Source organism: Canis lupus, chromosome 18, assembly GCF_011100685.1.
Source record: "Canis lupus familiaris isolate Mischka breed German Shepherd chromosome 18, alternate assembly UU_Cfam_GSD_1.0, whole genome shotgun sequence".
NCBI lineage: Eukaryota > Metazoa > Chordata > Mammalia > Carnivora > Canidae > Canis > Canis lupus.
The window spans coordinates 46,903,817-46,930,261 of NC_049239.1; the positions used below are offsets into that span (position 1 = coordinate 46,903,817).

The 26,445-nt window shown below is 61.8% G+C and overlaps 1 protein-coding gene across 2 annotated transcripts; it reads left to right on the forward strand.

Moving 5' to 3' along the window:
- The first annotated feature begins 8,925 nt into the window (after positions 1–8,925).
- On the forward strand, positions 8,926–25,305 carry CD81 (CD81 molecule). Of its 2 annotated transcripts, none has more exons than XM_038563584.1 (8): positions 8,926–9,190; positions 19,022–19,136; positions 22,302–22,399; positions 23,029–23,103; positions 23,453–23,557; positions 23,972–24,073; positions 24,564–24,650; positions 24,732–25,305. In XM_038563584.1, the coding sequence occupies exons 1-8, from the start codon at positions 9,125–9,127 to the stop codon at positions 24,792–24,794; spliced, it is 711 nt and encodes a 236-aa protein (XP_038419512.1). In that variant the 5' UTR covers positions 8,926–9,124; the 3' UTR covers positions 24,795–25,305. The 2 variants fall into 2 exon arrangements, with proteins under 2 accessions (XP_038419512.1, XP_038419513.1); XM_038563585.1 differs by lacking the exon at positions 8,926–9,190 and adding an exon at positions 17,594–17,612.
- The last annotated feature ends 1,140 nt before the right edge of the window (positions 25,306–26,445 follow it).

The window sequence follows — 26,445 nt, forward strand, 5'->3', positions numbered from 1 at the left end:
CAGCAAACCTAGGAGCCTGGGTCTTAGGGACAGCAGAGAGCTCTGACCCATCAGGGAAACAAGGTTTTCCTGGGCTGAGACCTGTGGGCAGCCAGGAGGTCCTGCTCCATCTCTACCATCACAAGAGATCAAGGAGGTTGTGCAGGAGGCTGAGAGCTGCCGCCCTGTTTCTGGTTGAATTGTGTGCCCCAAATTTGCGTGTGCAGGTCCTGACTCCCGGCACCTCAGCGCTGACTGGAGACAGGTCCCTTAGAGAGGGGGCTCAGGTAAGACGAGGTCAGAGGGGTTGGGCTATTCTGCCAACCAGAAGTCTGGGGCCAGGAGTCTCCTGAATGGGTGCTGTCTCGCAGGGGTGCAAAGAGACTGACCTGTGAAAGTGTGGGCTGGGCCTCCTCAGTGTGGGCGGCCTCTCCCAGCCCGAGGGGAGCAGGGGAGGGAGGGCGAGCTTGCTCCCTGCCCCGTCTCTGCCCCACATCTGCCTGGCCCATGGTCTCCTGCCTTGGGACTTGGACCGGAACATACTGGGTGGGCTCTCCTGGTCCTCAGGCTTCAGATTGCTGACCTTGGGACCCATCAGCCTCCATGACAATGGAAGGAGCCCATCCCCTTTAATAAATCTATTAGTGCGTATTTATCCCACCGGTCCTGCTCCTCAGAACCCTGACCAACGCAAAGCTCACCTGAGAAGCACGTAACTCCCAGTTGCTGGGCCAGCCTCCTGTCTCTGCCAGAGCAGATGGCACAGGCTTGGGACATGGTATGGGGCCAGGAGTCTCCTGAATGGGTTCTGTTCCTCCCCCATCAAAAAGGTGATCCTAGGGGATCCCTGGGTGGCTCAGCGGTTTAGCACCTGCCTTTGGCCCAGGGCGCGATCCTGGAGGCCTGGGATCGAATCCCACGTCGGGCTTCCGGTGCATGGAGCCTGCTTCTCCCTCTGCCTGTGTCTCTGCCTCTGTGTGACTATCATAAATAAATAAAAATTAAAAAAAAAAAAGGTGAGCCTAGAGGAATGACTACGACAGGCAGAGGTCTTGGGGGCACATGTCTGTGTCCAGCAGCAGGGAGCACAGAGTGACCCACAGACAAGACGGCCTCTCACCTCGGCCACTCAGATGCTGCCCACTGGGCCCATGAGCAGAGCAGCCCTGGGGACAGATGAGGAGGCCCCTCCCACCAAGCCTGTCCCACAGGCCACCGGTGAGTCCCCGCTACAATACCATCCCTTGGGAGGTCAGCCGGTCACTTCAGAGACCTCTGCCTGTGAGGGGCAGCCCTGCATCTTTAGCAGAACCAACACAGAGGACAGGTTGGTCTGCTCTGAGCATAGAAGTTCAGCCCACTCTGCGTGATGAGGGTCTACAGAGTGTTGGCTTGTCCAGCACAGCACAGGACCTGCATACAATGGCCCTAGACCACGGGACTCGATTTACAATGTGGCAGGAGGAGCTGCAGTGGGCCAGTGGCCATGCGGGTCCTAGCAGAGGCCACATCACCTAGAAACCGCCGCCGCTGGCCCCACAGAGCATTGGGCGGCCTTTGGAAAGGTCAGCTGAGTGAAGTAAGTCAATTGGAGAAGGACAAACATTATATGTTCTCATTCATTTGGGGAATATAAATAATAGTGAAAGGGAATATAAGGGAAGGGAGAAGAAATGTGTGGGAAATATCAGAAAGGGAGACAGAACATAAAGACTCCTAACTCTGGGAAACGAACTGGGGGTGGTGGAAGGGGAGCAGGGCAGGGGGTGGGGGTGAATGGGTGACGGGCACTGAGGGGGGCACTTAACGGGATGAGTACTGGGTGTTATTCTGTATGTTGGTAAATTGAACACCAATAAAAAAATAAATTTATTATAAAAAAAAAGAAGAAAAAGTCAGCTGAGGCCCTAGCTTGGGGTTGATACCTATGGGGATGAAGTGTCATGTTGTAGGATGCAGTGTTCACTCCAAATCAATAAACATGGGCACTCTGTCCCCAACAAGGCTGGGACAGAGGGGTAGAAGCAGGAATGACCCACCTGGGGCCTGTGCCCACTGCCCTGTCCACTCACAGCTGTGCAGGTTGGAGGGGGCCACAACTTGACCTAGACCTCTCTAGGTCTCTACCTCTCTGTTCCTGCCCCTACACCCCTATGGCTGCTGCCCTGTCACTCCAGGTCCTTTGTCCAGAGACAAGGAGTCCCTAAATGAGCAGGGGGATGTGGCCATGACCATCAGAAAGCAGCAGGACTGCAGTCAGGTGACAGGGCCCTGGGCTGTCCACGAGCGGCCTGTCCAGGGCTGTTTTATTGGCTCGTGGACAGAGCAGCAGCCCTCCTGGGAAGGGAGTGAGCCCCAGGGGCTCTGACCCTCACGTGAGGCTCTGACTGGCCGCTGCCTAGGCCAAGGGAGGTGGCCACCGGGAGGGAGGGGATGGGGCTCAGGCGGCCTGCCCTGGCCCTGAAACCAGCTGTGGGGCAGCGGCTATAGTCTGTTGTCCTCCAGCAAATGCCCAGGGCCAGAGGGAGCTGCACCACCGACCTTCACCCTGAGGGATGCCTGTCTCAGCAGGAGGGATCCTCAGCTCCAGGGATGTGCCCTGGCGTCACACGAAGCCTTCCCCCTGCAGGCCTTGTCCTCTGCTGCCCCCAGTCCTCCCCACAAGACCTCCGGCATGGACGTCTGTCCCACAAGGAACCTCAGCCAGCTCCCCAACACTGAACTCCAAGACGTCCAGGCCTCTTGCATGGCGGGCACACCCGAGTCTCTCTTCCTGAGGCCTGGCATTTTGCACGTGGTGGGCACGGCATGCCCACCCTGGTTGTCAAAATTCTCAATGATTTCCGTCCTGGTTTCGGCAGTTCCAGGGTCCCCATGAGGCTGCCTCAGCCCCCCCACCCAGGACACAGTCAGAGCACCCAGGGCACATCTAGGAGCACTGTGTCCAGGCCCCTCTAGACTGGCTGGCATGACGCAGTGCTGGCGGTGAAACACTGAGTCTCACCTGGGCCTCCGGGGTGGCCGTGACCAAGTAGCATGGACCAGGGGGTGTAAACAGCAGATGTTTATTCTCTCGTGGTCTCGAGGCTGGGAGTCTAAGACCCCAGTGTAGGGCGAGGGAGAATCCGGTTCAGTGCCTCCCCCCAGGGCTGGTGGGTTGCTGGTCATCTCTGGGGTTCCTGGCAGGTAGAAGCATCACCCTGGTCTCTGCCTTCACCTTCACACACCTTCTCCCAGTGTCTGTCTGCTTTCCCTTTGCCTGCTGCATCCACCAAACAGGACCCCCCGGGCCTGGGCATCCCCAGCCCCAATCCCGGCAGGACAGTTCTAGCCTGGGCGTCCCTGCGTCCAAACAAACTCCGGAGCCCAGACAGACCTGCCTTCAACCAAACTTCCCATTCTCTGTCCACTTGACCTAGGCCTTCTCTGTTCCTGCCCCTACAGCCCTATCTTGCAGCCACCAGACAAAGCCAAAAATATATACCCCCAAATCAAGTGCACGGAGACAACCCACTCCTGGCTGGCCACCTCCATCTCCCTGGGGCAACCACCTCCAATCAAATACACCTCAAACTTCCCCGTTTCCACCCTCATGGAATTATCATTCACACACCATAAAATCCATTCATTTGAAGTGTATAGTTTGGGGGCACCCAGCTGGCTCTGTAGGTGGAGCAGGAGACTCTTGGTCTCAGGGTTGTGAGTTCGAGCCTCATGGTGGGTACAAACGTCACTTAAAATTTTTTTAAATCTTTAAAAAAATTTAAAAATCAAGTGTACAGTTCAGTGTTGTGTGTGTGTTTTAAAGCATATATTCACAGGGTTGTGCAATCATCACCACCGATTTAACATTTCAACATCCTCAAAAGAAACCCTGCCCATCCCCCCCGAACCCGGCCCCAGGAGAGCACGAATCAGCTTTCTGTCTATGGATTCACCTGTTGGCAAACATCACAAATATTTCACATCAATGGGATTATACGACATGTGGCCTCCTGTGTCTGGCTCCCCTCACGCGCCAGCCTGTGTAGATCTCATCCTATTCTACGGCCGGATGGGATTCCGCGTCCTGGATGGGCCACACTTGGCTGGTCCACTCATCACCGGTGGCCCTTGGGACGTGTTCCCCACCCCCCCCACCCCCACCCCCCGGCCTTTGGCTGCCGTTTGAGTGTGCGTAGGTTTCCGTTTCTCTGGGAAGCATCCGAAGGGGAACTGTTGGGTCACACGGTGACTCTATGTTTAGCCTCTGGAGGAACTGCCCGTCTGCACCCTGCGTGGCTGCAGCATTTCCCATCCCCGCCAGCGCTCTGTGTCTCCACGCCCTCATTCCTGCATCTCCACGCCCTCATTCCTGCGAGTGAGTAGACACTAGCTTTTCTTTGGTGGCCGTCCTGACGGGCGGGAAGCCATCCGTACCTCCCTGACGACTAGTGATGCTGCTGAGTATCTTCCCGTGTGCTTATTGGCCATTTTACGTCTTCTCTGAAAAAACGTTGATTCAGATCCTCTGTCCATTTTTTTAAGTCGCGTTATTGGTGGGGTGAAGTGGGGAGGGAAGTGGAGGTTGTTAAGAGTTCTTCGCAGGTCCTAGCTACTCATCTTTTATCAGATCTATGATTTGCAAATATTTTCTCCCATTTCCTGGGTTTTTTCCACATCCTCCGTGATATCCTTTGACACACCAAAGTTTTAAAGTTGGGCCACAGGTCTAACTAATGTGTGTTTTTTTTTTTTCTTATGTTGCTTCTGCTTTTGGGTTCGTGTGTAAAAAACTATCGTCTAAGACAAGGCTGAAGATGTGGAGGACTGTGATCCATCTGAGAGCATTTTGAGTTGATTTTTGTGCATCGCGTGAGGTTGGGGCCCCTTGACTCCGTGGCGAGTGGATGCACCCAGCTGTCCCAGCACTGTTGAGAAGACTGTTCTTCCTCTCACCGAATTGTCTGCCCCCCATCACCACCGTGCTGTTGAAACCAACAGACCAGCAATGTGTGCAAATGTCCCTGGGCTCTAGGGATCCTCAATCTGACTTCACGCGCTCTGGTACACAGGGGCACCACTGTGGCGTGATGACCGCAGTTCCCACTGAGCTCCTGTCAGGAAGTGTGCGTCCTGCAACTTTGTTCGTCTTTTTCGAGGTTGTTTGGGCTCCTCTGAGGCCCTGGCGGTCCCCAGTTATCTTCAGGATGAGCTCATGAAAAGCCCGTCGGGGTTTCAACAATGACTGTATGGAGGCTGTGGGTGAATTTGGAGAGTCCCGGCTTTGCAACAGCACCACATCCCCCGATCTGGGAGCCCTGGGTATCCATCCACTCAGATCTTCTCCATTCCTTTCCACCACATTCCGTCACTCTCAGTGTGCAGCTGTGACACTTCCTTTACTAGATTTATTACTGGGTATTTTGTTCTGTTCCCAGCCATTGCAAGTGGGGGCGTCTTCGTGACTCCCCTTTTTGGGTGGTTCATTGCTAGTGTACGTTGTTAGCACGCTGCTGTATTCGGATTATAAACTTTCTTTTTTCTCTTCCTTTTTTTTTTTTAATTTTTTTTTAAATATAAAACCATCCTGCGCCAGGCCTGCCTTCCAGTCTCTGCCAAAAGCTGGGATGGTGGCTGACTCCCTCCTGTAGCACACTCGGCTTGAACGGCCTGTTTGCTTCATTTGGGTGGTCCTCATCTATTCCCCTGGGAGACCAAGGGGCAGGGGTGGGGTTCAGTGGCCCCCCCCACCAATAGCACCTGTGCTCCGTGGGAGCCGTCAGCTCAGCCCCTGCAGCTGAGCCTGCCAAGAAGCCTCTTAGTCTAGCAAGCCTAAAGGAGACAGAGACCTCCCACCTCCCCTAGGCCAGGCCCTGCTCCACATTTCACCCGCCCAAGAATACTTGGAGCAGCATTACCACAGATTGGGAAACTGAAAAACCAGCATTAAATCGTAGGGAAGACTCGGAGCCAGACCCGGGGTGGGGGTAGAGCAAAGGCCCACTCTTCCTGCCAGGCTGTCCACCCCCTGGCCATCCTCCTCACACCCCCAGCCCCCTTGCCCTCAGGGCAGCCAGCCCCTCATAGGATGGTGTCTCTCCCTGTCCCAGGGACACAGTACAGGCAAGTCAGTCCTTCATTCTCTAGCAGCCCCTCTGGGTGCTCGTCCTTTCTCAGATGTGCCCCCTGAATCCCCACCTGCCCCCATTGCTCCAACCTATGTCATCTTAAGGCCACCCGTGATGTTTAGCTTTGCATGTGAGGGTGAGCAGCTGCCGGGTGACCAGACTGGCCATGATTTCTGGGGGCGTCTGGAAGGGTATCTCTGGACGACATGAGCTCGAATCAGCAGACTCGGCACAGTAGATGGCCCTCCCCAGAGTGGGTGGGCCTCACCCAGGCCCCTTAAGGCCTGGATAGACCAGGAGAAGGAGGAAAGAGGGATTTGCCTCCTTGTCTGCCTCACCCGCTGAGCTGGGACATCTCATCTCATCTTCTCTGGCCCCGGAACTGGGACTTACACCACCGGTGCCCTGGTTCCCAGGCCTACAGGCTCAGGCTGAATCATAGCATCAGCCTTCCCAGGTCCCTGGCGTGCAGGCGGCAGGCAGTGGGGCATCCTGGGCTTCTCGAGCACGTGAGCCAGTGTGCAACATTGGACCTCCTTACATCTCCTACTGCTGAGTCTCTAGAGAGCCCAGAACCACCGCTGGTGGGTCCCCTGTAGTCCCCACAAGGTCAAGATGGTGGGCCACTGGATAGAGCACTTCGGAGGTGGTCCCAGGGCAGAGCCCACCTGTGCCAGGCACCCAGATGTGGCCCATTTCCCCTGTGATCCCGGGGGCCTGTAGCGTGGATTCCTCTGCGGGGCTGAGGCACCTGCTGACATATGCCCCCATTCAGTGCAGCAGCCAGGCCTGTGCAGAGACCCTCAGGTGGCCCCCTGCCCCCGTAGTCAGATCTAACACAGCTCCATGCTGGACTTCAACCCAACTGCTGGCCCCCTACATCAGCATCTAGCTCTCTTGCCCCTTTCTGCCCCCATCTCCTGGCTTATTTCTTCTCCTCCAAATGTACCCGCTTTGCCTGGAATGCTCTTCCCCAGCAGCGCACAGGTCTGGCTCCTTCTCAGTCCTCGGGGCCTCGGTGTACCATGGACTCCTCTATGCCCCCAGCACTGGGAGACTGCCCACCTGATACTATTAAATTATCCTGGGAATTCCCGCCCTTCCCAGCATTGACCTGATTGGTGTGGGGTGACATCCATCACCTCGAGCAAGTTCTAAGGTCCTTGAGAGATGAGGTCCTGGCTGTCCACCTCCCGCAGCCAGGATCTAGAGTAGCACCTGGGGCGCCCACTAACTAGTGGATGCACACCTGAAGACAAAACACGCTAGCTGGACTTGACTTGCTCTGAGGGCCGGTGGATGGAGCTTCTGCCCTCCACCTAGCTCCCCTTCCCAGATGGTGGGCTCATGAGCCCCCTCTGCTCCCCTTCCCAGAGGGCCCCGGGAAGGCCTTTCTCAGAGGATTCATCCCACAGCTTTGGCAGGAAATGAACCTATCACTGTGGTCAGCGGGGGCCTGATGGGAGAGCAGAGTGCCCAGGACACGTATGCAAGCATCCTGTCACCCTGGAGACCTCTTCTGCCTCCTTTTCCGCAAAAAGAATCCTAGCAGGGCCACCTGGGGAGCTCAGTCGGTGAAGCATCTGCCTTCGGCTCAGGTCAGGATCTCAGGGTCCTGGGACAGAGCCCTCCATCAGGCTCCCTGCTCAGTGGGGAGCCTGCTTCTCCCTCTCCCTCCTGCTTGCACACTCCCTCTCCCTCTCTCTCTCAAATAAATAATCTTTTTTTAAAAAAAAGAACCCTGGCAGACCCCAAGTGAGGATGTAAGCCATTTTTATTATAATGTTATCTCAACACACACAAACACTACACTATGTACAAACACGTGTGCATAGCTCTTATACAAGCAGGAAGCCAGGATGGACTTTGATTTTATTATTATATTTTATTTATACCCCAACTTTCTTTTTTTAAGTAGGCTCCACACCCAACACTGGGCTTGAACTCACCATCTCCAGATCAAGAGTCCCATGCTCTACCAAGTGAGCCAGCCAGGTGCCCCTGGAACAGATTTTTTTAAATTAACCACCAAGAAAACTACAGAAATAAGAGTACAGAGACAGGAGTAAGCTAGGGCTGCTCCGGCTAATAGGAAGCTGCTGGCCACCCAGGGCCATTCCCACTGCAGTGAAGTACAATGAAAAATCTGGGTCCTGCTGGGTGGTGGCACTGGCCCCGTGTCAAGGGGTCAGCAGTCATTTGTGCCAGGGTTACACGGAACATTTCCACTTCTTCATCCGAGAGTCACCAGGCCACAGGTCCGCTCTGTCACCTGGGGAGAAGCACTGCCCACTTGATGGGTCCCCTCCTGCCCGCATCCCCATCAGCCTGCCCCCCGGCCCCCATCTTCAGAAAACCGACTTGACTGTGGGGCTGGCCTCCACCGGGGTGAGCAGAGTACACAGTGTTTGGAGGCTGTCCTACAGGTGGCTGGGGTCTCCTGGACATTTAACACCGGTCACCGTCTCAGGGACCTTTCCAAGCAGACTCTGTCGCCGTGCTCAACAACTGCCCTTACCGTGGATGACCAGGATTTTCAAGCCAGGCCGGCTGGCTGTCAGGCTCATCACCCACCCTGGGGGGCACTCGCTGCTGCATCACCTCCTCCAGGGAGCCTCCTTGGATTGTCCGAAGCGCCTGGGGAAGGCCGAGAGAAGGGGAAGGTGTTCGCAGGGCGCCGCGAGGCCGGCCGGCGTTGGGCTCGGGGCACCCAGGTCTGACCCCCGCGGAGCGCGCGCTCCGGGGGCGGGGCGGGGGCCGGGGGCGGGGCCGGGGGCGGGGCCGGAGCGCCCTATAACAGGCGGCGGGGGCGCGCGCGCGGCCAGAGAGCGAGCGCGCAGCGGCGGCGGTCGACCCAGCGCGCCCCGGCCCGGCCTCCCGCGCCCCGCGCCCCGCGCCCCCGAGTACCCGCGCCCCGAGCACCCGCGCCCCGGGCCCGCGCCCCGCCCCGCCGCCCGCCAGGCCCCGCGCCCCGCGCCCCGGCCCGGCCCGGCCCGCCCCGCGCACCCCGCAGGCCACTCGCCGCCCGCGCCGCCATGGGGGTGGAGGGCTGCACCAAGTGCATCAAGTACCTGCTCTTCGTCTTCAATTTCGTCTTCTGGGTGAGCCCCCGGCGGGGGGCGGGGGGCGGGGGGGGCCGGGACGCCCCGAGCCCGGCAGGCCGCGCGCCCCACTAGGCCGCGCAGAGGGGCCACCTGTGGGCGCCGGGCGGGGGGTGGTCCGGGGCCGGCAGACGGGCGGAGGGGGTGCTGCGAGCCGGCTGTCGGGGCGCGGGGCCGGGCCGGGGCGTCCGGGGGGCCGTGGGGGCTGAGCCCGCCGAGCGATGGCGGGCGGCGCGGCGGGAGCGGGCTGGGGGCCGCGGGCCGCCGTGAGGGGACCACCCTGCTCCGCCGGCACCGAGGGGGCTCGGGGGGCGGGGCTCCCGGCGCCCCGCCCCCATGAGCTCATCCGAGCCGCCGCCCCTGGAAGGACGGGGGGGCGGGGGGCGGGGGGCAGGGGGGCCGCGCACTCGGTGCGGTCCTGGGAAGCCCTCGCCCCACGGCCGGCCCAGCAAGCCCTGCCGCCCCGGGGATGGCCGTGGGGGGCCCCCAGCGGCCCGCGCCTGGTGGGGCCGGCCCCCTGCACTGCCCCCCCAGCCCGGGGTTGCAGCCTGCCCCGGCCAGGACGCGGTGGAGGCTTTGAGGGGAGTGGGGCCAGGGCGGGCAGGGGGCCCCGTGGACCCGAGCGCCTCTGGGCCCCTCCGGAGCCTGGGTCCCAGGGGATGCCCAGGTCTGGGCTTCGGTCTGAGCTTGGACGTCCACCTTGGAAGAGGTAGCCACAGGATGTTCATCTTGGGGTGCAGGAGGGTCTCAGGGCCGTCAGGCTGCTGACCTGCAAGTCGCGTTTTCCTGGCCTGGGTGGTAACTGCTGGCCAGGAACGCTGGAGCTTTGGCTTTGTTTCGGTTTCCTGCCTGTGTTGGAGTTGGGGAGGGGCCCCGAGTGGGTGCAGGAACCCCTCTCCTGGCGCTGCCCTGCCTCCTCGTGGCCAGTCATGTTCCCCCCCCCCACCCCCCACCCCCCGCAGGACCTGGGAACCTTCCTGGGTGGCTGTGTGCTGCTCGCCACCCAGGCTGCTCACTCCTTCTGGGAAAGGACCATGACAACATCTGCTGGACAGTGTATTTCCCAAGTAGATGCAAGAGGGTAAACTTTTAAAATGGTCCCCAGAGCAAGTGTGTGGGATTGGGGACATCTGTTTCCGTTCTGGACATCCGAGGATCCCAGCGTGGATCTTGGGGCAGTGAGGTGTTTGGGGTGGCGGGGACAGAGACTGGACGGAGCTTTAGCTGAGGGTGAAGTGGAGGCATTGCCCCCCGCCTGGGTGGGAGGCACAGCTGGGGGTCGCTGTGGCCACTGGCCTCTGCCTGGGGAGTGGGGAGCACGGGGACTGTCAGGATGGGCCAGGTATGACCTTAACCATGCCTGGGGTCTTTGCCGAAGAGGTGGTGTTGAGTGTCGATTTAGTATTTGCCTGCTATGGCCTGGGTGTATAGGGGTCGGGGTGAAGGGACACCCAGACACCCCTCTGCTGGCCTCTGAGCCCCTCCCCTACCAGCGGAGCCTGGATGTGGGGTGAGGACCCTGACCAGGAAGTGGAGGGTAGACAGACATAGAGGCTGTCTTCTGGAGTAGATTCTTGTCCTTGGGCTGAGTGTCAGCTCTGGGTAAGTCCCTCCCCGCTGCCCAGCTTGGGAGGTCTCCAGGGCAGCCCGCGCTCACCTCCCAGCTCTGCTTGAGCGAGTCCGGTAGTTCCCCAGGCAGCTGGGCAGAGGCCTGACACATCCCCAGGGGCTGCTCTTCATTGAGGCTTGAGGAAACGTTTCCAGGCCTCTCCTCTCCCAGCCACCCAGCTGAGCACTCAGCGCTGCATCCCACGGTCCAGTTGCCTCGGTCCCACCCACCCCTGCAACAGACATGCAGAGCTGAGCAAGGTGGGGCTGGGGGCCACCACTGTGGCAGAGCCCCTCTCTGCGGGCGTCCCGCCTCACCTGGCTGGCAGCATGGTGCCGAGGGGCTGGTTCTGGGTGGTGGAGCCCTGTCCCCTCTGCTGCAGTCCTGGGCCTTGGAGTCCTGCCCCCTGAGGTGGACGTTTTCCACGTCCTGTCTCCCGGGGCTGGCAGATTAGCTAACACCCTTACAGGCGAGCTCAGGAGGTGGTCGTAGGGCACGGATGGCCGGCAGGAAGACTGCTGTCCTGCTGTCCTGGCCCGGTGTGGGCTGTGCCTCGGGGAAGGGGTTTCGGATGCCCCAGAGGGTGGTGGGTGAGGGAGGGCACCCCAGTGCCTGGCCTGACTCGCTCACTGTGCACCGTGGCCACCGTACAGGAGTGGGTGCTGAGGGGGAGCCGGGAGGAGACTTTGACAGTGGGTACCTGCATCGGGGCAGTTTTAAAAGTTTCATTTCAGAGAGTGAAAAGGCTCACACATGGGAGCAGTCCTCAAAGGCAGCCAGGCTGGCTTCCCCAGGAAGGAGTGCGTCTCTCTCCTCCTGGAACCAGGACTTTGGGACCCCAGGTGGCATGCACTCAGCATGCCTGACCACAGCCTGACTTTGGGGCTCCCTGGCCTGGCAGGCATCAAGCCACGAGTAGGACTGCAAGCAGCAACCGTGGCCAAGCCTGGAAGACGATGGCGCAGACACCCTGCCCCGCAGCGTGGAAATCCTCCCGGTTGGGGGTGGGACCCGGAGCTTCCTGGCAGAAGCCTGTGACCCTCCAGGCTCCTGCTGCTGGGCATTTCAGGAAGAGCAGAGGCTCCCTCCCTGTGACCTGGGGCAGGCAGCTGGCATGCGTGAGCCCCGCTCGCTTTCCTCATCTGTGAAGTGGGTATGATCACAGGCCTCTCTCTGGAGGCTGGCCAACGAGAGCACAGCGTCCTGGGCCTGGCCACTCCTCTCGCCTAATGCCTTCGGTGGCCGCCTTCCAGAGGCAGGGCAGCCAGATGAGGCTGGGAACAGGGCTGATTAGAAGCCTCACTAACTGGCATTTAATTCTTGCTTCCAGACAGCACATGACTGTCTGTCACTTAGTGGTGCTCTCGCCTTCCTTCCGGGAGAGGGGATGTGTGACCCTGGCAGGCTCTGGGTGGGGGTGGGGGTTTCCTGTGCCGGCTTCAGTGGGGTAGGCTAGTGGATGGAGTGAGTGTCAGAGCTTTGGTTGTGGGATAAACGGCTTTGGGCTGAGACAAGAAGAGGTAGTCTGTGGTCTGTCCCTGGAGCGAAGCGGTCCCCCTCCAGGAGGATGTCCAAGTACCAAGAGGCCTGGGACCCTGGCTGGTGTGGTCCCCACACCCAGCTCAGGTCTGCCTCCAGAAGTTCAGTGGATCCCCTATCTCTAGCTCATACTGCTTCTAAGTCTGGACAGGGAGACCGACCCGCCCCAAATCATCCACCCCATGGCTTTATTTCAGCACCTGAAACCCTGTGAGGGTAGAACCTGGGTCATCCAATCAATAAGCCAAAGTCCAGGCCCTGTGGGAGAGGCTGATGATCGATCACCTTTGCACTGGCCCAGTGTTTTGGGGTGGGGATGGAGGAGACACACAGGAGCTCTGCCTCTGGCCCTGGCACCCCAGGCCCCAGCCTGGGGCACGTGGTGAGGGCTGGGTGGTTTTCAGGCCTGAAGCTGCCCATGGCCAGGTGCCTCGTCCTTGACTGAGAACTAGGCCTGCCTGGAATCGGCCCTCAGGACCCTCCTCCCAACTTATTTTCTAGTGTGTCCTACACAATGTGGTTTGATCCAGTGTGCTTCCAGAAAACCTCTAGACCTCTCAGGGTCCATTCCCCCCAAAGTACACATAGTTTCTACTTTGGGGCCTGGCCTAAACCCCCCCCCCCCCATGGCTGAGCAGGTGCTGATTCACACAAGACCACTTGGAGGCTTCCAGGTGCACCCCCAGATGCTAGGGGAGTCCCCACGGGCAGGCAGGGGCCCATGCCCAACAGGCTGGCTGAGGATTTCCCTTGCTGCATAAGCTAGCTGCCAGGGACGGGGAGTCTACCTTCCCTGGGCATGACGTGGGGGCTGGCCAAAGGGAGGGTGCTCCAGGCCTGGGGGTGGGGGGCTGGCAGCACAGCCAGGTCCTGGGGGTTCATGTCTCCTTGTCCCCGACTCTGACTTTGGGAAGTTAGTGCTCCCTACCTATCTCTGGTGACTGGGTGACATGGTCATTGTCAAGATGATGAAAGACAGGAAGCCAGGGCCACCCGCCCTGCAGAGTCCGTGGCTGGGTGACCCACCCTAGCATCTGTGCCGTCCCACACCCGGGTTGGCCTGGGTTATAAGTTGCCGTGGGGGGACGTAGAACAGCTCCCTGTAACCTGTCTTACCTGTGCTATCGCCTATGGGTGGGTTCTGGGGTTGATTCTGTGCCGCAGCTGACGGCTGGCTCCTGACAGTGGACGTGAAGCTCAGGCTGGGACCTGTGGCAGGGAGGTGCCTGTGTGCGGCTGGGGTAACGGGAGTGAGAACTACCCGCCTCCCTGGGTCTCCTAGTCCTGGCGCTGGGAGGCCTGAACCCAGGAGTTCAATGTCCTTGGTCTTGGGGGGAAGATGTGGGGGCTTCAAGAGGCAGTGGGTTTGGGAACCACCAACCGTGGTCCTGCCGCAAGCTCGCAGGGAGCTCACCCTCTCACATAGCTGTGGCTCTGCTTGGCCCGCACTGCTTCCTAACCCAGGGGCTCGGCCACCCACCTTTCGGACAGGCGACCTTTCACTTTGTTGCCAGGGTGGTAAGAGCTCCAGCTCATACAAGGTAATGCTCCCCAGGGCCCTGGGCTGGAGCTGCCCCCTTGGGGCCTGGCCATCATCAGGCTTGCTAGGGCACTAGGAGGCTGAGGTCCCCAAGTGACCACGTGAGGAGGTCCAGTACTTCATAGCCTGGCATGGCTCCAGGGCTGGGGCTCCCCGGGAGGGGACCAGGCCGTCCTGATGCACCCTGGGAGCCCTCCACCTGCTCTCTGCTCCCCTGCCTGAACCCCCACCCCCCATCTCACTCTCTGGTAGATTCTGGGCCACCCAGACCCTCCTTGTCCAATACATGTGGCCTGCTGCAGCCTGACCTGTGTCCTTCGGCAGGTCCCTGGGATGTCTGCAGGGGCCCAGGAGGCAGAGGGGCTTCCCACAGTGCAGTGGGTTTGGGGCAGGGGAGCAGGACACCCCTGGCTTCACTACCCAGGGATTGGGCCGTGAGATGAGGGTCTGGCCCTGAAGTGGCTCTCAGGTGCCCCTAGAGGTGGCAGGGATGTGGAAGGGGCCTACACTCACTTCTTGGTGGCAAGTGGCTCCTGCATCTCCTTAGCTGGTGGGAAGGCCTGGGTCATGACCCCTTTCCTACCTACTCTTGGATGCGGGCCAGGAGGCTTCCTGAGGTCCGGGGGCCTCTGGAGAGGCTCTGCTTCCTGCCCAAGGTGAGGGTCTCCGCTCTTCCCTCCACACTTCCCTCCACACTTCCTGCCTTGAGCTGCTCCCAGAGGCCACAATGGGGGCAGCTGCCTACCCCCCCCCACCCCCCCAGGAAGGCCTGAGTTGGGCCTGTGTCACCCAGGGAGGAGTCTGGCCCTGTCCACTCATTGTGCGTGGGGAGTGAGGGTCAGGGTGTAGGAACCCAGGACCCCTCTGCAGCCCGAGGGGTGACGTCAGGATCCCCCCTGCTCTGCAGCCCATCCTAAAAGCGTCTGTGCCGCACCTCTTCCCTCTGACTTAGCCCCATGTCCCCGAGAGCATTTTCAGCCTTACTTCCTGCCTCTGGCCTTCACTGCTCTGTTGATCAGGTGGGGGGGGGGGGTCTCCACCAGAGCCCTAGCCAAGTGGGTGCTTCCTGGCATGTGTTCCCGCGAGTGGACATACTCCTGGACGTGGGGAGTCAAGGGAGCAGAGCTGGCCTGGAGCCTGGTGCCCCCGCCCTCCTCGTGGTGGGGCTCTCCCCCACACACCCCTGCACCCAGGCACCCTGTGCTGCTGAGAGGGCGTGAATGACGTGCGCTGTCCTTGCTGCCCGCGGCCTCATGTGGGTGGGACTGGGCTGAGCACTCGGGCCGTGGAGGCCCTGCCAGCCCAGGGCACGGCCGCCCCAGGCCTGTCCGGGCAGCACCCGCTCTGTCTCACTCCCTTTCAGCCGCTTCTTGGAAACGGCAGGCGGGCCGGGCAGGAACCCAGCGTGCCTCCTGTCTCATCTGATGCCGCTCGTTACTAGTTCTCAGAACGGAAGAAAAAAGAAACAGAAACAGAAGCTTTCACAAGGCCCTGAACCGGGCACACCATCCCCGCTGCTGGACCCTCCCCCAGGCCCGGCTCGCTGGCACCCTCCCCCGCACCCCTGCCTGCCCTGCTGCCAGGCTTCTCGGGGCACGGCCCTCCTGGGGCCGGAGCAGATGGCAGCGGTGACCCTGGGTTGGGGGCGACACCACTGCTGGTCCACTTGCCGGGACTCTCGCTGCTCGTGTCCTCGTGAGCCAGCCGCGTACAGTGGCGTTGTGCTAGGCACCATGGGGATGTTGGCTAACTTTGTACCTTCATCTTACAAAGGGGATGAGGACGCACAAAGACATGGAGGTGACCCCAGGGTGGCGCAGGGCACACGCTTGGCTGCCGTGCTCCGGCCCCGCCCCCGCCCTCTGCTGTGACCCCTGCTGTCCCCCAGGGCTGGACTCCTGTTCTGGAACATACATCCATGCTCCACCATTCCCCTTCTTGGATGCTCAGACATGGGTTCTGTGGGCAAGACGTCAGCACGCCACGTCCAGGTGCTTGCTGCAGGCCTGGGGAGCCCCAGGGAGCGTGGCACATCCGGCTCCTCACCTCGGGGCCCAGGTGGCACCGGCATGGCAGTCTGGATCCTTTGGGACCCAAAATATTGGCCCCTGAGAGCCTTGCTTACAAGTTCCACCTTCAAGGATTGGCTGGGCCGCTGGGGGTTTTAAAACGGCTTTATGGGGCATGAGGTACACAGTATGTATTTCAGGCGCACAGCTTGCTGAGTTTTGACATGGGCAGACCCCTGTGGCTGCCGCCGCCTCGTGATCAATCGTGGACACATCCATCAGTCCCCAAAGCGTCCCCGGGGCCTCAGGATCCCTCCCCCACCCCAGGCGGCCAGGGCCTGTGGTCTGTCACAGCGCATAATTAGCATTTCTGACACCTTTGTATAAAGGAAACTTTTTTCTTCTTGGTCTGGCTTCTGTCATTCCTCACAGTTATCAACCGAGTGGCACACTTCTTTCTGCCGCTGGGACTCCCCTATGTGGCCGCACCCCCCTTTGCCTCTGTTTGTCCCATCTGACCGCCAGTGAAGGACAAATGGGTGGGACCCAGTTTGGGGCTGGGAACACTGGGGCCCAGGTCATGGTGTGGACACTTGAGTCACTCAGTCTCTGGGCGAACTCCTGGGGTAGCAGGTGCGGGCCAAGAGGCCAGGAAGCAGACCGCCCCACTGCTCCTTCCACATTCCCATCAGCATGCAGATGGGGGGACAGGAGCCCTCCCTTCCCTGAAGATGGCTTTCCAACCCCCTCTGGGGCAGGGTGCCACCTGGGTGGGCCTCTCCCTTGCAGGCGACCTGAGGTGAACATCTCCCTGCCACGTGGGTTTCCTCATCTGGAAATGGGATGGTCCTCCCACCACTGTGTTCGCCTGGCCCCACCCAGGGGTCTGCTCAGGGAGGGCAGACTGGGGTAGCAACTGGGGGCACATCAGCACCAGGCCCTCCCCAGCTCCAAAGGTGGGACCAGCTTCCCTGTTGTTACCCCGCAGGTGTGAGGGCCTGGGGGCCACAGAGGAGTCTGCAGGAAAGCCCTTCCAAAGGGGCAGAGGTGGCAGCTGGGGGTTAGGAGGAGTACAGTCCCAACCACACTTTTGTTAGGACTGTGCACCCCAAGACACTTGTCTCCCCAGCTCCTGGGGTGAAGGGGCTGCACAAGGAGCAGTCCCAGCCTGGCCAGGGGGCCTGCACCGCTGCGCTGATGGGGATGGGGAGGCTGAGTTGGGGCTTGTGTCCAGGGCTCTGGGACTACAGAGGGACTACAGAGGGAGGCCCAGGACAGGGGCTTCCCCACCCCTCCCCCTCCGCCCTGGAACATCTCACAAAGGCAGCTCTGGACCACAGTTTCAAAACAGAACAAGTAACGGTTTCAAGCCAGAGTTACCACGGCAACCCTCAGCCTCGTTGCGCCGCCTCCCTTGGAGCCGCAGATGGCAGCCACCTCGGGAGGAGCTGAGGGCTCTGGGGCGCCCGCCCTGCCCCCACTGTCCCATGGGCCCTCTGGCCTCTCCTGTCAGTGACAGGTGTCACAGAGAGGCACAGGGTGCTGGGAGCCCAGGGCCCTGCCCTTGGAGGGCTGTGCGGTGTCCACAGGGCCGTGGGAGGGGACCCTGGCCAGAGCAGGTGCACAGTAGGCCCTTGGTGGACCTCCCCATACTTGCTGGAGTACAGGATGGAGCTGCAGAGCCTTGGCTGGCCCTCCCTGACCAGACCTGGAACTTTGGGAGAGGTGTGCTGGGAAACAGAAACCCCAGGCTGGAGGGGCGTGGACAGAGCACCCTCGCTTGGTGTGTGGAAGCCAGCCCCCCACCCCCAGTCTTACCAGTAGCTGAGCCCAGAGGAGAAAGGCCTGGGCAGCTGCTGGGGCTTTTTGTGGGGCGGCCCGCAGTGCTGAGGCTCAGTCACTCATGCCCCACTGAGCAGGTTGGCCCCACCCACCATGTCAGGGGTCTGCTCCCTGGCCGGGCCTCGGGGCAGGTGCTTTCCTTGAGGTCTACTTCTCAGTTTCTGCTCCCCGTAGGTCACATAGCTCTGGTCCTGTTGCAGGGGCAGGGGGCTGGGGTCAGTGTCTGGTGCTGTGGAGGCAGGTTGGGGGATGGCCTCAGTTGCCAGGCCACGCATGGTAGGAAGAGGAAGCCAGGAGCGGATGGCTGCGCAGCTAGGCCCTCCAGCCTGCGCCAAGGCTTGTAGCCCTGGGAGCAGATTCCACCTCAGTGGGGCATCCAGGGCTGGGACAGCCCGGCAGAGAGGAGGCCAGGGACCTGGAAGGTGGCCCGGAGGGCAGCAGGCCACTGGCTTGGGCTGGTGAGATGCTCATGTGTAGGCCAGGCCCTGGTCTTTGTTTCCCTTCAGGGCCTCCCCCTCCCCACCCTCCGTAGGTGCCCTGTGCTCGAAGGACGGTGAGTCTCTGAAGGGCCTACCAGAGCTGGAAGCTCCTGTTCTCCTGCCAGGCTCTGAGCACAGTCCCCTTTCCTGCCCCAGCTGCTCGGGCAGCCCCTCCCCTGGCCTCTGGGAGCACAGCGTGCTTCCTTCCTCCTGTAGCGGCTTCCCTTCCCAGGGCTGACAGCAGCAAGGATTTATCCCACAGACGGCCGGGCCCCTCGCCCTGCAGCTTCCTGGATGCCACCAGCCTCTGCGGCCTCGCCTTATCTAGTTCCTCCATCAGCCCCACCAGGGCCCTGGTGGCATCAGATCCCCACCCCTCTCTCTCTGGGCACCAAAGACTTGGAGTCCCCTCCATGGGGTTCCCAGATGAGCACAGGGCTGCTGAAGCCACCCCCTTGGAGGAGGGCCTAGCAGTCCCTGGGGTGCTCAGGTCTGGTGTGGACTGTGGCCGGATTAGCAAGTAAAAATAAAGGACATCCAGTTGAATTTGAGCTCCAGATAAAATATAAGTGCTGTTTTGACAGAAGTGTGCCCCATCAGTATCAGGGATGTGGGCCCATATCCAGGCCTTCCTTCCTGGGGCATCCCAAACACCAGGTCAGTGAAACAGACATGTGGAGCCACCTGGAGGGGGCTGCCCTGGACCCACTGGCCAGTCGAGCCGAGGGTCCCACACCTGCCTCAGTGGGCATTCAGGGGATGGTATAGCCCACCTCAGCACTGCAAGTAACCCTGGACCCGTTCTTTCCCCAGTTGGCTGGAGGCGTGATCCTGGGTGTGGCCCTGTGGCTGCGCCATGACCCACAGACCACCAACCTCCTCTATCTGGAGCTCGGGGACAGGCCTGCACCCAACACCTTCTATGTAGGTAAGTGCATGTGGGGTGGGCCCAGAACCTGGCTGGCACTGGGCTGGGGGCCAGCAGGAACGAGATCCACCAGGGTGTCTGCCAACAGGTGGTCAGGAAGGGCTTCCAGGAGGAGGCAGGGCATGGGCCAGGCCAGTGGGGCTTGCTGCAGTGCTGGGCTGCTGGGTGTGGAGGAGGCCTGCCAGCGGGGGCTCTTGGGGAGAGAGAGTGAGACAGAGATACTGTGGGTGGAGTCAGGTCAGCCTGGGGCCCTGGGGGGGGGGGGCGTTCGGAGGTGGTCCAGCCTGGCTGGGTGGGGGGTGCATGGGGCAGGAACCAGGCTGCCAGGCAAGTCTGGAACATCCCAGGGTGTGTGGGTGGTTGGGACTCACCAGTTGGCCTCTGGGGGCGGACTCGGGGCAGGAGGGGGAGCTGTCTCATGGTGGGTATTTCAGGGGAGGCTCCCTGGGCAGGGGCGGGGCTGGATGCCTGCCTGGGCTGCTGAGGCCCCTGAGGGGAGGGGGACTCTGGGCCCGGGGTGGGGCAGGGGCCAGTGTGCCTCAGGCCTCCCCAGCCACACCTTGCTGCCTTATTAGGCTGCGTGTCTGCCTCCCAGGCAGCAGCTGTGCCCTCAGGGTGTCCGTGGGGCTGGGGGTTGAGCCCCCACCCCTGCCCCCCCTTGCCTTGCAGAGCTGCACTCCTCCTTAGGTTGGTCCTGAGCCAGCGGGAGGCAGGGCCTGGCCCTCATGGGGCTCTGGAAGTCTTGTTTCTGTCCTTTAAAGGAAGGCCTGGCATGGCCCTCCTCCTCCCCAAAGGCCTAGCAGCAGGGCAGGAAGTATGTGTAGGCCTCTAGGTTGCGGGGCTCTGTATTAGGACCAGAGCCACCCCACTGGCCTGGTGCAGTGCGTGTGGCCTCGACAGGGTCTAGGTCCTTCCCAGCTGGTGTTCGGTGCCCCCCCACACACACACACACTTAGGATCACACTCGGTTGCTGGAGTGGGGATGGCCCAGGACACCCCAGGAGCATAGGGGGCATGTATGCCCCATCCCAGCCCATGACCCTCTGTGACCTGCAGGGTCGAGAGGTCTGACCCCGGAGCATCAATGAGGTGGCCCCTTTCTTCCCTGGAGATGGGAGCCTGTGGCTCTGGCAGTGGCCTCCGAGGGCCAGCTGACCTGGGGCGGGGGGGGGGGGGGGAGGGCGGGCTCCCAGGCCTCTGTCTCCAGATTCCTAGGCTCCCCTGGGTGGTGGGGCCTCTCCCAGGTTTGAGTCTCTGGAGGACAGGGCCCCTCTGCTTGCCTGCTCCAGGGATGCACATGGGGACCCCCACCAGGGCCTGGGCACCCTCAGGAGTGGGACTTTCAGCTTTGCCCACTTGTCCTACAGGCCTGCCTCCCCTTCCCCACAACCACTGGGCAGGACCCCACATCCTGCCTGTGGGCTGCTGCTGTCTGTGCGCCCTCTCCAGGACCCAGCATGCCATGGGTGTGGGCAGTGGTTTGGGAAGGGGTCACCCTCCTGCCCCATGGCCAGAGCTGCTCCTGCACTTATAGCCCTCCGTCTGGCCCAGCATGGTAGAGGAGCTGAAGGCTCCCTGGGTGCAGGCCAGGTATGGGCTGGGCAGGCTGGGGACACTGGTCACAGGCTCGGGCCCAGGCTGGGAGGAGTGAGGCTGCAGGACTGTGCCCGAGCTCCTGCGGGGAAGAGGTCCCATAGGAGAAGCTTATAGGGGGCAAAGTGGGTGTTGTCCAGAGGCTGTCCCTCACAGCTACTACACTGGGCTGTTGCCATGAGGCTGACCTTGGCTTACACACTGAGGGGAGCCTGCCCTGGGGAGGCACCTGGAGGGCGGAGTGGAGGCAGGGCCTGTCAGCCCTAGGCCTGAGCTGCTACTGTGTCCCCCATGGGCTGCTGTGTCCCCGCCCATCAAGGACTGGTCTTCTAGAGCCTCCCGCTGGCCCCAAGGTGGGCCAGGCCTGCCAGGGCGGTGGGGGAGCAGATGTAGGCCCTGACAAGGGTTCTTTGTCTGATGCTGGCAGAGGGGCAGGTTAGCAGGGCACACTCAACACCCCAGGCAATGCCACAGGGCCTGGTGGGTCCCCAGCCACACTTGTGGGAACCAGACCCCGGGGTTCTCGAGGAGCTGCGGGTCAGACGCCTGCCCCCGGGTGTCCGGCCCCTGGCATGACCTAGAACATCTGGCAGCTCCTCCCTGCACCTGTTGCAGTGTGCCCAAGCTCCCGTAGTGAGACAGGATTGGGGACCCGGGGACCCATGTTTCCTTGAGGTCCGAGGGCAGGGAGACTGAGCTGCAGGGTGCTGTGCCCCCTGGGCAGGAAGCCCCTGAGCCAGCCATGGCCGGAGGCCTCTCTTCCGCCAGGTCCACCAAGTGCTGTCCAGAGGCTTTGGCCAGGAGGAGGCCCTCGGCCATTTCCCAGCACAGTGTTTGGGCCTGGATGCCAGGCTGGCCAGACCCTGGAACCTGGGACCTTGGCTGTATGGACAGGGGCTTGGGCTGCTGTGATGGCAGGGGGACAGGCCCAGGCCCAGGATTGCTGGAAGGCCACAGTTGGCGTCTCCCAGTGGTCTCAGGGCCCTGTGTGGGTGGGCCAGGGGAACCTGCACTCCCCTGTGGTGGCCCTCCCTGCTTGCCCAGGAGCTCGTACCCAGCCTGGTGGGCAGCCCCTGTGTGCTGTCACCACGCCATCCTCCATGGGGCCAGGCCCCCTCATCCAGCAGGCTCCGGTCCCTGGGATCAGAGCCTCGGAAGCTGGCTCAAGCCCTCCTGGGGTTATGTCCCCTCCTCTCCCCTTGAGCCAAGAGCAGGGCCCTGTGCACCTGGAGAGGATGATCCTTTGTGGTCATCACCTCATCCCAGGGGCTCTCGGGAACCAGAGTGGGTGCAGGCTGCACGGGCCTCACCCCGGGAGCAGTTCCGTGTGAAGCTCTGAGGGCAGAGCCTTCTGAGTGCTCGCCCCTGCCGGTCAGTCCCACCGGGCCCCCTCAGCGGCCTGGCTCCAGGTGCAGACATGCAGGGGGGTGCTCACTCCGACGGCCAGGCCGCAGTGCCCTCCACTAGGGCAGGGGGGCCCAAGTCCTGGGCTGGGGGTGGGACGCATGGCTGGAGAGGGGCCGTGGCCTTTGGGACGCTGCTCACTGAGGGTGTCCCTGCTCTCCCACAAAGGCATCTACATCCTCATCGCCGTGGGCGCTGTGATGATGTTCGTTGGGTTCCTGGGCTGCTATGGGGCCATCCAGGAGTCCCAGTGCCTGCTGGGGACGGTAAGGTCGTGAGTGGGGCTGGGGGACACAGAGACAGAGCCTGGAGCTCTGCTGGGTGCATCCCTTGCCAGTGTGGGAGGCCGTGGAGGGGGGCTCGCAGGGCAGCCTGGGGACCTAGCCCAGAACGTCAGCCCCAACGTCCCTTTCTGGTCCTGAAATCCGGTCCTGGTTGACTGCTGGGATGTCTGGTTCCAAACTCAGAGTTCCACAGTTTTCCTCTCTGGTTTTAGTAAAAAGCCAGAAACAATAGGGCCATGTCCCTTGGGCCAACCTCCACGGGGACACAGAGGCCCAGGCAGTCGGGAAACGGGGCAGTGGGTGGCCGTGTCACGATGCTCCCTTCCCGTGGGCAGAGGGAGAAGTGGGGTGTGGAAGGGGCTTCCTTGGGACCCCAGCCCCAGCCTGTAGGGCTGCTGAGAACACTGGCATGTCACTGCTGGGACTGACTCTTCCCCCTCGCTGCTTTTCACCTCCGCACGGCTGCTCCCTGGATGGGACGTGCGGAGTGGAGGCCAACCCCACACATGCACCTGCGGGTCACTCGGACGTCCGGCATCTGCGTGACCCCACGCCTGTTCTCACCCCGCATGTCTCTGCCCTCCCCTCTGGGTCCTGCATGGCCTTCCCAGTTCTTCACCTGCCTCGTCATCCTGTTTGCCTGTGAAGTAGCTGCCGGCATCTGGGGCTTTGTCAACAAAGACCAGGTGAGCCCGGGATCACGGTGGTGGGGCCCATCCCAGCAGGGTCAGGAGGGAGGGGTGCCCGCCTGCTGCTCAGGTTGGGCCTACCCTGGGATCGCAGGGTGCTCTTTGGGGCTCCCCCTGGGGCCTGCCTGGTAGAAAGGCCACGGAGGGCTTTCTGGAGGAGGTGGCGCGGGGGCTGAGGAGAAGGCAGGGCCACCTGTCTCCCAGCCTCGAGTGGTGATGGGGGGCAATCCTGGTCTACCCTGGAAGCATTATCTTCTCAAGAGAGCCAGGTGAACCGCTTGCCCCCCTCTCTGGGGTGGTCCTTGCTGTGGGGTGACCTCGGCCCTCCCGCACACCCTCCCCCCAGATCGCCAAGGATGTGAAGCAATTCTACGACCAGGCTCTGCAGCAGGCCGTGGTGGACGACGAAGCCAACAATGCCAAGGCCGTGGTGAAGACCTTCCATGAGACGGTGCGGCAGGGGGTGCTGGGGGTGCAGGAGGGTTGTCCTCCGTGAGTGAGGCCTGGCTGGGGTTGAATCTGGTCTCCGTGGGGCACTGGAGACCTGGAAGCCCTTCTCCTGGAGGGCCGTGGAGCCCTATCTGGGACCCCCCCCCCCCCCCCGCCCAGGGGATTGTCTGGGACCTGCAGGTCCCCTGTGTGAGCCAGATGGGCAGTAGGAAGGCCTGGGTGTGGGGGTCTCTGAGCAGCACAGCCAAGGGTGGAGGGGATGAGGAGTCCTGGGCTGTTCTTCTTGAGGAGCAGACCCTCCCTGGCTGGGGACACCCCTGGGGCTTGGGCAGCCCACGGGGTGTATGTCCCTGGCCGTGTCCCTGTGGTCCTCTGTGCACACGGCCCGGGCTGACCGCAGGTGTCCTCCGTGCAGCTCAACTGCTGTGGCTCCAGCACGCTCTCCGCGCTCACCACCTCCATGCTCAAGAACAGCCTGTGTCCCTCTGGCAGCAACGTCATTAGCAACTTGTTCAAGGTACATGGAGCCCACTGGGCCGCCCAGGGTTGGCCCCACGTCGCGTCCAGCAGCCCAGCTGGGTTGGGCCCCTGGCTCTGCACACAGCACCTTCCGTTTCCACATCTGCTTTATTTATTTTAAACATTTTGAGAGAGAGAGTGAGCGAGAGGGAGAGGGAGAGAGAGAGAGAGAGAGAGAACACGAGCAGGAGGAGGGGCAGAGGGAGAAGCAGACTCCCTGCTAAGCAGGGAGCCCAACATGGGGATTGATCCCAGAACCCGGGACCTGCCCTGAACCCAAGACAGATGCTTCACCCGCTGAGCCTCCCAGGCGCCCCCTCCACATCTGCTTTAAAATGGACGTGAGATAACCTGGCAGAGACCAGGCCCTGGTGGCACGTCTTCAGGGAATCGAGCCCCTCCCTTCTCTTGCCACAATGACCCCGAGCCGCTGCACTGAGGGGCCCGAGGGCCTGCACTCCTGACCGTCGGCGGGCTGTCCCCCACAGGAGGACTGCCACCAGAAGATCGATGACCTCTTCTCGGGGAAGCTGTACCTCATTGGCATTGCAGCCATCGTGGTGGCCGTGATCATGGTGAGTACACGGGCCAGGCATCCGCGTGAGGCGGCCCCACAGTCTCCGGGTGCTGACAGTCCCACCCACCCGTCCCCACAGATCTTCGAGATGATCCTGAGCATGGTGCTCTGCTGCGGCATCCGGAACAGCTCCGTGTACTGAGCGGCCCCGGCTGCACCTGCTGCGGGGAGGGCCGCTGGGAACCCTGCAGGGCCCCTAGAGTGACCGGACATTCTGAGGAGGGGCCGTCAGCGCCTGTGTATATAACTTCTCTGGTATTACTCTGCTACACTTATTAGCCTTTTTACTTCTGAGGTTTTCTGTCCTGAAGTCCCCCGTTACCTTTTGGGGCTGAAGTCACCTAGAGACGGCGTGTGAGTGGGCCTTGGGGACCGTGAGGCAGGGGCCGCTCTGCTTCTGCAGCTGCTTGGGGGCTCCGCCTGCTTAGTCAGGCCTCTCCCGGGGGCCCGGGGGCCCCGGGGCCCACCCACCTGCCCACGGGCTGCACGGCTCATGCCTTTTAACCCTCGTTCCTGTCGCCACTTGTCCCGAGCCGGGTCTGCCAGCAGCCTTCACCTTCAGTGCACCTGTCCTCTCTAACTCGTCACCTTCAGCTGTAATTACATCTTCAAAGTCATTCAATAAAGAAGGAAAAACCGGGCATGCTAACAAACTGTCTGGCCCCTTCCTGTGGCTGCGGCGTCTGAGACCCAGGGCGCAGCTGGAGCGGCAGGTGGGCCGGCATGGGTGAGGCTTGGCTCAGCTCCGCGGACCTTGCAGGGTGTGAGGGGCCCCTTTGGTGGGCCCGGTGCCACCGTCAGCAGCTTCCACCCAGCTCACTCCCCTACCCACTCTGTGGACACCACTGCCCAGAGGGGGCACTCAGGTAATGTGGCGTAGAGCCTGCAAGACTCCCCTCCATCCTGGGGGCCCGCTCTGTAGAGGACAGGCACACTGACCCTCCCATGCTCCGAAGGGACTCTTCAGAGCTTCTAGGTGTTCCGTGGAGAAGCTGGGGAGCAAGGTCTCAGCCACTGTGTGCGGAGTCCACCCGACCCACCCCCGTCCTGGACCGGGGCCCAGCTGCCTCCTCCCACCCCCACCCCCTCGGGAGTGCTGGGTGATGTCACCATGAGCTGAGTGCAGGCACTGACCTGGTGTATGCTGAACTGGCCCCTTGAGGCCATGAGGGCCTGGCTGGGATTCATGTGGAGGGCTGACAGCTGCCTCCCTTGGCGCTTGTTTTGGAAACTGGCCCCAGCCCTACTTTTGGGGTCATCAGGTCTCAGTGAGGTCTGCCCCTCCTGCCACACCCCTCCACCTTGTGTGCCAGGGTGGGTCCCTGAGAGAACAGAGTGGCCCAAGGAGCAGCCCTGCTTACTTGCCCCTGCACGACCCTGGGGATCCTGGCCTGCAGGCACAGCACAGCCAGTCTGTGCTGGGGAGACCGAGACTGGGGGCGCCCCCAGGAGGGCGGTTCCCTGGGGCGCCCTCGCACAGCGGCACACTGCAGCTGCAGGCGGGGCTGGGGGGCTGGGGGGCCCCCAGGAGGGCAGGTCCCTGGGGCATCCTCACACAGCAGCACACTGCAGCTGCAGGTGGGGCTGGGGGGCCCCCAGGAGGGCGGGTCCCTGGGGCGCCCTCGCACAGCAGCACACTGCAGCTGCAGGCGGGGCTGGGGGGCCCCCAGGAGGGCAGGTCCCTGGGGCATCCTCACACAGTGGCACACTGCAGCTGCAGGCGGGGCTGGGGGGCCCCCAGGAGGGCGGGTCCCTGGGGCGCCCTGGCACAGCGGCACACTGCAGCTGCAGGT

Coding starts and splice junctions, on each gene's coding strand:
- CD81 (XM_038563584.1), top strand. CDS start 9,125: ATGGGGGTGGAGGGCTGCACCAAGTGCATCAAGTACCTGCTCTTCGTC. Junction 9,191..19,021: donor TCTTCAATTTCGTCTTCTGG/GTGAGCCCCCGG, acceptor TTCTTTCCCCAG/TTGGCTGGAGGCGTGATCCT. Junction 22,400..23,028: donor CCCAGTGCCTGCTGGGGACG/GTAAGGTCGTGA, acceptor TGGCCTTCCCAG/TTCTTCACCTGCCTCGTCAT.